Genomic DNA, 13,129 nt, shown 5'->3' on the forward strand with positions numbered 1-13,129 from the left:
GCTCTCCAGCACTGTTGCTGTTCAGCAGTGGTCTCAGCTCTTTGTTGTTTGAGCTGGTGTCTGGCACTTCCCCTGGGGGAGCAAGATTATGTCTGGGCTCCTGGTATTGACCCCTGCTGGCTCTGCCCCTCTGGGATTAAGGAACTTCTGCTATTTGGCCACTGAAGCCCCACTTCTATCTCCTCTGTTCCAGCATTCTTTTTTTCCATGGAATTCTCTGGGTGAGTGGGGGAGGGATTAGAGCCGTTTACCTGGCAGTTATATCTCCCGGAAGTTCAAGAAGATGTGTTTCATACCTTTGGGCTGCAAGTGTCAGGAGTTGATGTCTCACAGCCAGTGGTGTTGCACTGCCTCTCGTTGCTTCCACAGACTGCCGTCCTGTGTTGGGAGGCCTGGGAATCTCTGCCAGTTTCGGGCACCCAGCTTTCTCCCAGCCTGTCTCCCACGTGGGTTTCCTGGCCAGCCGCTTCCACTTTGGTGTGGAGCAGCTCCGCACACCGAGCACTCTCCAAGCCTACAGATTTGTGCCTTTGGTCTTTCAGACTCTCCCGGCTTGGAAATTTGCCCCACTCAGACTGCTCGCAGTTTCTAACTTTCTCAAATCTGGTCAAATTCACTTTTATATAGGAATCTGACAGACCTTGTGAGAGAGCTCAGGTAAGATGCTGTTTTCATGCGACCATCTTGGCTCCACCCCCCCTTCCCCCCATTTGTGTAGTATTTTAAAGTTTGCAGAATACTTTGGGATCATCATTGTAGACTCTTCCCATCTCTCATACCCGCTGGAGCAAGTCCTCAATTTTTCACTGACACTCTCCCCACATAGTCAGTCTGTTGACAGATCTTGGCATTTCTGCATCCACAGCATCTCTTGTATATGTTCCCTTCTCTCACACAGCCACTACCTTTGTGAAGGCCCTCATCCTCTCACACTTGGTCTATTCAATCTGCCCTCCTCAAGTCTCCCCACTCTAGTCCATCCTCAACTCAGCCGCCAACACGATTATCCTAAAGTTCAGGTATTCCTGTGTCACCCCCTATTCAGAAATTTCACTGACCCCTTCAGGATCAGATACGAAATGCTCTGCTTGGCATTCAAAGCCCTTTGCAACCTGACTCCTCATAACTTTCCAGGCTCCTCACACTTGACTCTCCTCCACATACACTACGATCCATAACCAATGGCATTCTTGCTATTCATCACACATGATACTCCCCACTGTCCATTACCTGGAATACTTGATCTTCCCTTCCCCTGCCCTCATCTCTCCCTCCTGGCTTCCTTTGAGACTCAGCTCAGATCTCATCTTCTGCAAAAGGCCTTCCTCAGTGCCTCCCACTGCTAGTCCCTCCATCTGATGTTATCTTCCATTTGCACTGTATGTTATGTCTTGTTTGCAGGTTATCTCCCTCAATAGAACGTGAAGCTCCTTGAGGGCAGGGACCATATTTTGCATTTCTTAATATCTCTGGTTCTTAGCATGATGCCTGGCACATAGTAAGTGCTTCATAAATGTTCTTGCTGGTTGATTGACCGACTTCGTAGAATTTATAAACTAGTCTGCTGTCAGTAGAGCCGTAAGTTTATATGTGACATATAAACACTTTAATTCAAATTAGAATATGAATATTGTATAAGACAAGGCCAAAAAAATTCTGTGTCGGGTGTGAAGCAGGAAGGGTTGTTTTCAACTGGAAGGCTTGTGTAAGAGGTAATACAGAAGGCTCTGAGCTGAGTTTTAAAGGAAGGGTTGGGTTTCGACAGATGGAAATGGGGATGGAGTATTGTGTGTGTGTGTGTGTGTGCGCGCGCGCGCATGTGCACGTGTGTGTGTGTGTGTGTGTGTGTGAGCGTGTGTGTGTGTGTGTGTGTATGTTATCTGTATGTGTAGGATATATCTCTACAAAGCATGGAGGTAAGGAAGCACCAAAGGAGGGATTTCAGGATATAGAACATGAAGGGAATCTGTTCCGGACATAGAGAATGATTTATTTGGAGGTGGGTGAGTACAGTTTGGGATAGGGGAGTTCCTAGTAGTAGTAGTAGTGATAGTAATAGTAGTAATAGTAGTTCAACTGTAATAAAAGTACAGGAGTGAGAATTGCAGTAAATGCTTGGGTTCCTAGGTTTTATTAAAAGAAAAATTAGTTTTTCTGCCCCTCTGGGTTGGCTATCCTGATGTAGACCCAAAGGTACTTATAAACATGGATGGAGAAAAAAACTAAAAGAAAGTGAACAACTGCAATAAATGCAACACCAAGTTTTTTATTGATTTAAAAAAATATTGATATGTTCAGCGACTTCAGTGACATTTTATTGAACGCCAGTATGCTCACACACACGGAACACCCCACCCCATCTCCATCTGTTGAAACTGAATCCTTCCTTTAAAATCCAGTTCAGAGCCTTCTGCATTGATTCTTTTATGACTCTTCTAGTGGTAAACAATCTTTTATGCCTTGCACTCAACCCAGTATTTTATTTGTACTTGTCTTATCACCACTGTGATAGATGTTGAAAGAGATACAGAAATTAAAGATGCATTCCCTATTTTCTTTTTTAAAATTCATTTCATTTTTAATTTATGGAATAAAAAACAGGCATTCCGTAACATAGCATAATAAAAAGATGATTGCACACGAAACTGCAGATCTGCTATGTACAACTTGCAGTTCCTTTTAAATATACAACAAAGTTACCATGTAGATTTCTTTTCTCTCTTCACCCACCCCCGGGCCTAGAGATGGCCACCATTAGACACAAATAGGTCACTGTCTTCGATCTGTCTTATTATTGCATTTCAAAAACACAATCTGTTCTGTCTACTAATTTCCATGACCAGAGCCATCCATTTCCATCTGTCATTCATAATAGCTTAGAACAGAGGTACTCAAAAGTGTGGTCCGGGACCCCTAGAGGTCCTAGAGACTCTTTCAGGGAGTCCTATGTTTTAATTTCTATTATGGTAACTATACACACACACACACACACACACATATGTGTGTGTGCATTTGCCATAATAAGTGTGTGTGTGTGTGTGTGTGTGTGTGTATGCATGCACACACACACACACACATTTATGTGGGGTATATATGTATTATGGTACCATAATACATATATACCCCACATAAATATGTTGTAAATATATATTATTTACCATTATTTATATATATACATAATAAATGGTAAATAATATATATACCATAATACATACATACCCCACATAAATATGTGTGTGTATATACGTGTGTGTGTGTGTGTGCGTGTGCGTGTGTGTATGAGATCTCCCCATAAACAAAAGCACTTTGGGGTCCTCAATAATTTTAAGAGTGTTAAAGGGTCCCAAAACTAAGAAGCTTGAGAAGCCCTGGTTTAGAGATCAGTCACCATTGGACTTTGTCAGGAGGTGAGTGAGTTCTTAGCTTTGGGATTCATGTTATTGCCCTGCAGTTGTGTTCTTCAGCAAGTTAAGGATCCTTCCTGGGAAGCTGGGTTACTCTGACTCCCTGCAGGCCACCAACCAATGAGCTCATTCCTTCCCCATACCATCGGTATTTTCAAAGTCTATTTGATCTTGAAGGGACCCAGAATTCTAGCATCAATCTTTTTTTTTTAAGTTGTGTTGTTTTTCCTTTGCTCTGGGAAGATGGCTGCTGTTTATTGACTCCGCCCTAAATTAGTTGAAGATCCTGGAGAGGCAGGGGGAGGAGTCTTTTAGTTAGAAGATGTGGGTTTGAGTTCTAATCTTGCCATTCACTAGCCTTCATGATCATAGACAACTCATTTAATTTCTCAGGGTCTCAGGTTCTTCATTTGTAAAAGGAGATAAGAATATTTGTAAGACCTGCTTACTTTCCAAGGTTATTGTGAGGACAAAGGGCCTGTAAAGTTTACATAAATGTGAATATTAGTAATATTGCAAGTATCTATAGATGACAGGTAGCATGGCCAGTGAAAGGTTGGGAAGACCTATGCTCAAATCTCACTTCTGACACGTAGTGGCTATGTGACCCTGGGGTAACTCATCTAATCTGTAGGCAACTCTGAAAATTACAAATTATGGATTATTCCAGCCTCCATTACTAAAGGGTATTTCCTCCCCTGAGAGTTCCCTATACAAGTGAAATCACAGGTATAGTCCTTGTGCTTACCTCTGCTTAGCAATGCCACCTTTGTTCTAGCCAAATTCAGAGTTTGTATCTTGACTTCTAAACTGCTTGTGTAAATGATTGGGGGCAGATCCCATTCCATTTCATATCTAAAGAATCTGAAAGAGAAGGTGATTAAATTACTTGCTTGAGGTGAGGCTTCTGTGTTTTATTTTTATTCTTTTATAATTTTTTCTTTAAAAAAATTTTTTAATAAATGTAGTCATTCCTCAAAGTCCCTTACCTTGCCTTAACTGTTCCCATGTAACAAAAATATTTAAAACAAAATCAGCTGATACAATGACTATTTCTGACGGCATATATTGTATTCTATATCTTGTAGTTTCTCACCTCTCTATTGAAAAAAAGAGAAGATATATTTCAGCATCAGTTCTCTAGGAATGATATTTTTCATTACAAGTAACCTGAATTCAACTGCCTTTTATTAGCTGCTTTCTTTGTATTTTGTAGCCATTGAATAATTTATTCTGGTTTTACTGACTGCACTTGGTATCAGCTTATGTAAGTCTTCTAATATTTTTCCTCATTGTTTTAGGAAACACTAGAATCCATGAGTCCTGTATAGTGCATGTTCTGAAGATGGAGCCCTCATTGGCCAGGCCCCCTATTACGTTCTCCTCCTCATATCTCTTCAAATTTAAAATTTTCTATCTCCAATAAATCAGCTGGATTGCATTTTGCAGTTCATTGTCCGTATGTCCAAGCCGGAATGATACCTGGGGTCCCAGGGAGGTATAAGCATTGTCCTTTCACTTGTTTCCTAGTGCCATATAGGAAAGAATTTCAAACAATCAATGTGGTGCAGATGGTATACAGTAGCAATAACTTGTACAGTTAAAAATCATAATTGACCGCATATGTAGAGTTCTGCAGATTCAGTGAATAAAAGCATTTTGCAGTTTTATCAGAGGTACTGCATGCTTAGTACTTAACAAGGACCTGTCTTGGGGCTTGGAATTATCATTACCCACTCAAAGACAGTACAGTTATCCCTTACACATCGTGACTTTCCCTGCAGAGGATGTAGCGGGTCAGCACAAGAAATTAAATGGGAATTTTGGGGGGAGTTTTGTGAAAGTCATAGACATCACACAAAGGCCAGCAGATGACACAGAGCCTACGACCAAACACTTAACTCAAATTTTGCAATAAGGTACTCTAAACACCTTGTAAAAGAAAAAAAAAATCAGACGCCTTCTCTGGTATGAAGGAAGGGCCAAAATATTTTACACAGACTTTCTAGATTGCAGGGGTGCTGTACCCCTAAGCCCCATGATGTGGAAAGGATAACTGTAAGAAGAAAAAGACAAAGAAAATCAGACTTCCTTTCTCAGAGGGAAGAATGATCCCTACACTTTTCAGAACACGTGATTCTCCTTACAGGGGCTTAAGACTTGGGACTGACTGGGAGTCACCCTCACCCTTAGGAGAGAAGTCAAACTGACCTAAGTGAAAACTTCCATAATTTCCTCAGCACATACGGTTAATGACTACTACAACCTTACTGGTAGATCTTTTTAGGCTATAAAATTACAGCAAGAACCAACATTGATTAAAGAAATACCATGTTAGTGCTAATGGTCTTGTTTTCCATTTCTGTTGAAATCCTGGCCCATATTATATCTTTCATCTGGATTAATTTGTTTGCTTCAAAGCCATCCTCTCCTCTCTTCCCCACCCCTGCACCACCCTTTGCTGTTTGGCAAAGCTGAATTATTCTCATTTACTCCCAATTTAATCATGTACTCACTTAAGTTATAGCTTTCCACATACTAAAGAGTGGTAACCACCCAACTTCAAATTTGGGCTGAAATCCCCTTCCTTTGTATAATGGTATGTTTTGAGTTTAGTCTGTACTTTTCTTAAAGGCCTGTTGCTTTTTGACCTTATTCCACCATTCCCTACGTTTTCCCTCTTTAGGTGTGATGACCTCTTTTCCATGATCGGGTGCTTCTGGGACCAGAAGCAGCAGAAACGTGACTAAATCAGAGCAGCCACTCCCTCCACCACGATGCTTTTCTATAAGCTGCGGCTGCTCTCCTGGTCCAGCCCTGCTCTCCATTTCTTCTTCTTGACAATCTTAACGTTTGGCATTTTGGCCCCTCTGACCTGCCACCACCTCCTCCACTCCTACTTCTACGTGCGCCACTGGCACCTGAACCAGATGAGCGAGGAATTCCTGGAGCAGAGCTTAAAGGAGGGTGAGGCTGCGTTCCGCTACTTTAAGAACCTCCAGGCCCTCAATGCCACCCTGCCCAAAGGTAGGCAGGTCCCCTCACGGCCTTGGCTCTTGATCACCATCATCACAGTGTACCGGCAGCCTGAGTTCCACTATGTCCTCCAGGTGGCATCTCAGTTCCATCGCCTCCTTCAGCAGTGTGGTCAGCCCTGCCTGAGGCACCAGCTCTTCTTGTGTGATGTGGATTGGAACTCCAAACACAAGGATGCCAAACTGCTGGCCAATTTTATGCCTGTGACCAGCCGATTTGCAGGCACTAAGGGGATGAACGTTAGCAGAAGTGTCGTCAGGAATACATTCGAGAAAGAGAAGCAGGACTATGTCTATTGCTTGGAGAAATCCCTCCAGACCTACAACCCAGAATACATCCTGATGGTGGAAGATGATGCCGTTCCCGAAGAGCAGATCTTTAGTGTCTTACGGCACCTCCTAGAAACTAGATTGTCTGAGCCACACCTCAGAAATGCCCTTTACCTGAAGCTTTATCATCCTGAGAGACTCCAGTGCTACTTTAACCCAGAGCCCATGAGGATTCTGGAGTGGTTTGGTGTAGGGATGTTCTTGGGGCCCTTGCTCAGTTGGGCATATGTCAAGATTGCCAACCTCCCAGGACTGAACTACCGCATTGTTCTTTTCTTCTCCTTGTACAGCATGGGGCTGGCAGAGCTGGTGGGCCGGCATTACTTGCTGGAGCTTAGGCGGCTGGCCCCTGCTCTCTACAATGTGGTCCCCACTACACAGTGTTGCACTCCTGCTATGCTTTTCCCTGCCTCTGCAGCCCAGAGGACGGTGAGCTATCTAGCTGAGATATCCTGCCGCAATGGCTTTGCCAAGGACATGGCCCTCTACTCATTTCTGCAGGACAAGAATGAGAGGGCCTATGTGGTAGAGCCTAACCTAGTGAGGCACATTGGGCTCTTCTCCAGCCTCCGGTTTAACTATAAGCCCAAATTGTTATAAAATCCTGAGAACAGACTTTCTGGATATTGTTAGAGCCACTTCTTAGGGAAAGATATATTTAGCCATATATTTTGGATTCACTTACCTTCTCTTTTGTTTCTTTAATGTTGGGTAGAGAAGTGTTCATTGGGTAAGTGAGGGGCTTAGGGGTCAAGTGCCTTAACAATTCCTAACCTACAGATTAGTGGCAGGCAGGATGCTATTTGAATACCAAGTTTCTTCCATATTCTGCACCAGAACTAGATATGTGTCTTATCCATAAATGTCTTGTGAATTCTGGATATTTTGACTTTGACATTAGAACTGCTTAGCAGATCAGATCCAGTAAATCTCTCTTTCACACACACACACACTCACTCACTCACTCACTCACTCACTCATGCACTTAGTCTCTTTTGAACAAGAAAGAGGGAACACCCAAGATTGTGTCTTTGGGAAAATTTTCAGTGAAATAATAGGCTGCCTCTTAGTGTCTTTTTATGGGGGTTTAGATCCAATAACATCCTGGTGAAACATTCATACAAAGAGAGAATACATACAGAAAGGAGACAGTAGGTCATACCTGTGGGAGTTTGGGGTACATTGGCCAAGGGTCTAACAGCTTCCAACTTTAAGGTTCTAGGGTCGTCAACCCTTTCCTCTCTATCTTCCCCACCCCCCACCCCCCACAAATAAGTCTGAAGGCATAACCATCTAAACTCTCCAATTTTAAATGTCTTTCACTTCTTTCTAGCCTGGAGCACCAGAATTGGGATTCATTTGCCTTGCCAACAATGATTGAGACTTCTAATCTTATGATACTGCTTATTTCCTTTCTCCCATTATATGCTTCCATGCTTTCCACCTCCATGAGAGGTTATAGAGGAATTGAAGGCAAAATTTTACATGTATCATCCACATTTGTTCATTCAACAGGCACTGGTCCTACTGTGTGCTAGGCATTGAGAAAAATACAAAGACAAGTCAGAGATCACAAAATCTTAGAGCTGGAAGGGCCCTCAGGTGACATCTATGCTAGTCTAATCCATAACGGAACAAAATCCCCTCTACCTCATACCTGACAAGTGATCATCCTGTCTTTGCCTGAAAACTGCAATGGAAAGAAAACCTGCCAACTCCCAAGACAACTCTGTCTACTTTTTGATAGCGCTGATTGTTAGGAAGTTTCCAATTTGCCTTTTTGTAGCTTCCGTGCATTTTTCCCATTTCTACTTTCTAGACCAGAGACCAACAAGTCTGATCTCTCTTCCTTATGACAGCCCTTTGATACTTTTTAGGTGGGTATCATGTTCTTTAGGATAAATATCTCCAGTTCTTTCAAAGGATCCTTACATGACATGATCACAAGTTCCTGTTTTCATCCTAGCTCCTCTCCTGGATGCTATCCAGCTTATGAATTGTCTGTCCTAAAATGTAGTGCCCGTACTAGAACACAGCACCCCAGGTGGTGTCCAAACAGAGCAGAGTACCGTTGAGCTATCACAATTCTCAATTGTGGATGTTGAGCCTAAGATCACATCATCTTTGTGTTCTAATGCCTTTGTGGAGCCTACTGTAGTAGAGAAGGGAGGACATACACAATAATGAAGACGATGTGTCCGCAGGAAAATAAAAACCAATCCAGGCTGACTTGAAAAAAGCCTTTTGATTTGGTAGGTTTTTGAAATATTAACATTTAGCCATCTAATTGTTAAACTGGGAACGGAACACAAATTGTCATTAATTATAATGGATGCATGCAGGTGCATGTGCGCGTGTGCGCGCACACACACACACACACACACACGCACACACTCTCACACCCCTTATGGAGTATCAGACCTGGCAAAGGGTTCCCTGCCCTTGATACCTTATCACGAAAAAAATTCCATTCTAAATAAAAGAAGGAATTCTGTCATTTGTGAATGGTGTGGACTTTGAACTTCAAAGAACAGCTCAACTAATATGCACAAACCAGTTTCTGTATTTCATATCTTTCACAATATACTAATAACATCTCTTTCCTGCTACATACTGAGTTTCCTTTTACCAATAACAAGAATGATATTAGATTTCTGCTGGGGGGGAAATGTTTTTCTGAGAAAGTCAATTATTTGTTTATGATGGCAGCAAAAGTTACATATCAAACAACTATGTGTAACCAAGTTTTTATGGTACGTGTACAACTCATAATACATTAGATAGAATCGGACAGCGGTCTTCAAAATATGGTTGGCTGTTGCCACCATCTGGGTACAGATCAAGAGGTACTCAGTTGCTTTTTAGCTAAAGCAGTTTCTGCTTAAGGGAGACAGCATTGCATAGTGGATTGAAGACTGGCCTTGAAATCAGTAGGACCTGGGTACACGTCACAGCTTCCTAAAGTTAATAAATGACAGATTGTCAATCGGCATCTATGAAATGGATTTTCCACCCCAAGAGATACCCATGCTGGTCACATGCCTAACTCAAAAAGCAAGAATCTGTCTAGGCTCAGAGATTTTTTGTTTTGTTTTGCTTTTCAGAACAATCAGATAAGTCCTGTTGACCCAGCAAAAAACCAATTCCTAATGATCAAATTTCTTCTGTTTTTCAACTTCCATGTGAATTTATTAAAAGACAATCAGAGGAATAGGTACTAATTAGATAATGTTATGATAATCATATGTTCACAATATATTACTATGTAATATAGACAATTATAATAACCATGTTATAGTTATTACTCATTAGTATTACTCTTATGGGCCCATATCCATTCAAAACAACAGGTCATAAGCCCTTACCAGTCCATTTAATTTTCTCAAGTCACCTAGAAGACACAGTTAGTTCAGAGCAAAGGCACTTAATGCAATAGCACTCCAAGAAAATTTATGATAGAATATTCCTCCCGTAAAAGTAGGGTACCCTGTCCTACAAATAAATGAAACTTTGATGGGGAGAGTGACCATGCACAGGGATCCTCATGAGAGGCCCACATGTGGAAGGGCACCTGGATCTTGAACTCTGCAGGACCCTTGATGTCTTCTGGTGACCTCAAGCCTCTCTCACTATCTCCACTGAGGAGATGCTCTTCCAGGCTCATCCATTCAGAGGCTGAAGCTGTCTTGGCTTTAGTCTGCAGGATATAGTGGCAGGAACTCTTCAATGAGAGCAGAATGCTAAGCTCTTTCATCATAGCCCCCATCTCCAGCTAACAGAAAGCCAAGCAGACATAGGCTAAGATAAGTCTTTTCTTTTTGACTGCCCTTGGGCTTTTTTGTCAGCAGCTAGGCCTAATTGCTCCAGTGTGATATTTTGACCAGGGAAAACCTCATTCTCCCTATGTTAGTATTACAGCAGATTTTTTTCTTAAATTCTTACAGGTTTCATCACTTTACCTGTCATAACAAGTTCCCATTGAATTTGAAAAGAAATAGTAGACCTACTTTGGTAGAGGGTATTTTTCTTCCCTACACCACTAAAATAATATTTTAGACAAAAAATGATAATTTGCTTTATAGTTATATTACTATCATTTCTCTCTGCTACATCATGAATTCCTTGAGGGCAGAAACCTTCCTGATTTTAAAAATTATTTTGTTGATGCCTTTTGTACTTTTACACCACAGCTATCTATCTCCTTATATACCTCTTATCATCATTTGCGCCCCTCCACACACACTTAAAACTTCTGTAACAAGGAAAAATAGTCAAGCAAAACCAAATGACAAAATAACATTGTCTAACTGCACATACAATACTCTGTACCTGTCATCCTCTACTTTTCCACCAAGAGAATGAAAGTGTACATCAGTAGTAGGGAGTCAGAATTGGTCATTGCATTTAGCGATAATTATGATGACTTTTGATAATGTCTCTTGTGTTTCTTGTGTAGGTTTTCCTGTCTTCATTCTGTTTTTAGTTCATGTTCCATTAAATTCTCCATATTCATTGTTTCTTTCAGAGACTGAAGGCTGATTGTTCAACTGCTTTTAAGAAGGGGCCCATGGTTTATCTAGGCCAATGTATTTTGAATAGCATTTTGAACTTAATCAGGTTTTTAAATAAGTGGATAACATAGCTCTACAACATGTGGAGTGAGGCACTTTTATCCAGCAGATGGAAGAGCTGGGACAGAGAGTGCCAGAGGAACCTGTGTGTATCTGACCTAGGATTGGCAGAGTGTGATGTATATATGTATGTATGATATATCAGCAGATCTAGCATAAACACCTCAACAGTCAGCCCCATGCCAAAATAGTATAAATCTTAAGGACCTGGGCAGATATCTGTATGAGAAAAGCTGTTGAGATCATTAAAGGGAAAAATGCCTGTCATCTTACTTTGAAACTGATCCGTAACACAATATATACTAATATAGCTTCTACCTGAAAGAGGTAAAAAAAATTAGTGGCAAGGGGACATAAGATGAGACTGGTGTTGTTTCCTCATCCTCTGTAAATGGATCGCAGACCTTTTTTTTGATCTAAGGAATATTTCAGTTGGATAGGAAACTGTTAATGATACACTCCATCTCCTTTTAGAAAGATCATGGGAAGTCAAGTCAGGAAATCTGGGTTCAGATTTTGCCTCTGATATCTGACATCTATGAGCCTCTCTTTCCTCATCTACAAAACATCAATGATAATGATATTTATACTTCTTATCTTGCAAGATTGTTGCAAGGAAAAAACATCTTCAATGCAACCAGCATTTACCATATGCTTACTATATGCTCATGACATAGTGCTGGGTTGGTTCTAAGTAGATAAAGAAAGCAACAATCCCTGCTCTCAAGGATCTTAGCCCTAGGGAGGAGAAAAAGGGATATAGCACATACACAAATATATGATCAATACTTGATCTGGGCCTTGTGAATTGAAATTTAATCAATTGACATACAGTATATACACAGATAAGGATAGCTATATAATAATTTTGGGAGGGAGCACTTACAGACAATTAGAGGTGAGGGGTGAAGAGGAATCATGAAAAACTGTCTGTAGGATGTAAAACCTGGATTGAACTTTGAGAAAAAGTAGAGATTCTCAGAAGTAGAAATAATGAGCTTGTGCTTTTTTGGGCATGGAGGTCATAATGGAATTTGCAAAGCGGAATGCTGAATTCATGAAACTGCTAATAGAACCAGTTTAGCAGAGCTATAGACCTCAAGGAGAAGATTAACATGAGGTAAGACTAGAAAGACAGGTTGGAGCAAACTCATGGAAGGCCTTAAATGCTCAGCTGGAGAGTGTGCATTTTATCCTAGAGAGAATAGGGGCCCACAGAGTGTTTTTGAACAGGAAAGTGACATACTCAGACCCATACCCTAAAAAGATTATTTTGACAGCTGCAGTGGAAGGATGCAATTGTAATAGACTGGTCCTGACCCAGGCTGATTCCCTGGTAGTTTAGGTCTGCAATTAGAATAAAATGAGATACTCCTAATCCCATCTAACAGTTAACAAGTAGAGGTTTACTCAGCCATAATAAGGGAAAAATGCAGAACCAGAAGCCCAGATTCAGTTGTGCACAGCTTCTTGTTATTCTTCATAAATGGGCTCCAACCTCCTGTGTTCGGACTTTTTGGTGCTCATATGACCAGAAGGCTGCATCAGTGGTCCGAGCCTTTAGTCTCCTATTCTAATCAGTGATAGTTTCAATACCTTATAAGGAAAAACAAACCTAACTTCAGTGGAGGTGGGAAGTGGAAGTGAAGAAATTGCCCCCACCAGAAGAGGGAGAGGCTAGAGGCAGTTGGACCAGTTGAGTTCTATAATAGTACAGATGAAAAGTGAT

At 41.3% G+C, this 13,129-nt stretch overlaps 1 protein-coding gene across 1 annotated transcript in view; it reads left to right on the forward strand.

Moving 5' to 3' along the window:
- The window catches only part of PGAP4 (post-GPI attachment to proteins GalNAc transferase 4), a 29,419-nt gene extending 20,153 nt beyond the window's left edge, over positions 1-9,266 (forward strand). The window contains exon 3 of the mRNA XM_036737604.1: positions 6,091-9,266. Coding sequence (XP_036593499.1) covers positions 6,182-7,369 — 1,188 coding nt within the window. The 5' untranslated portion in view covers positions 6,091-6,181 and the 3' untranslated portion in view covers positions 7,370-9,266. The remainder of the gene's footprint in view (positions 1-6,090) is intronic.
- The last annotated feature ends 3,863 nt before the right edge of the window (positions 9,267-13,129 follow it).

The sequence above is a fragment of the Trichosurus vulpecula genome, chromosome 9 (assembly GCF_011100635.1).
Source record: "Trichosurus vulpecula isolate mTriVul1 chromosome 9, mTriVul1.pri, whole genome shotgun sequence".
Taxonomy (NCBI): Eukaryota; Metazoa; Chordata; class Mammalia; order Diprotodontia; family Phalangeridae; genus Trichosurus; species Trichosurus vulpecula.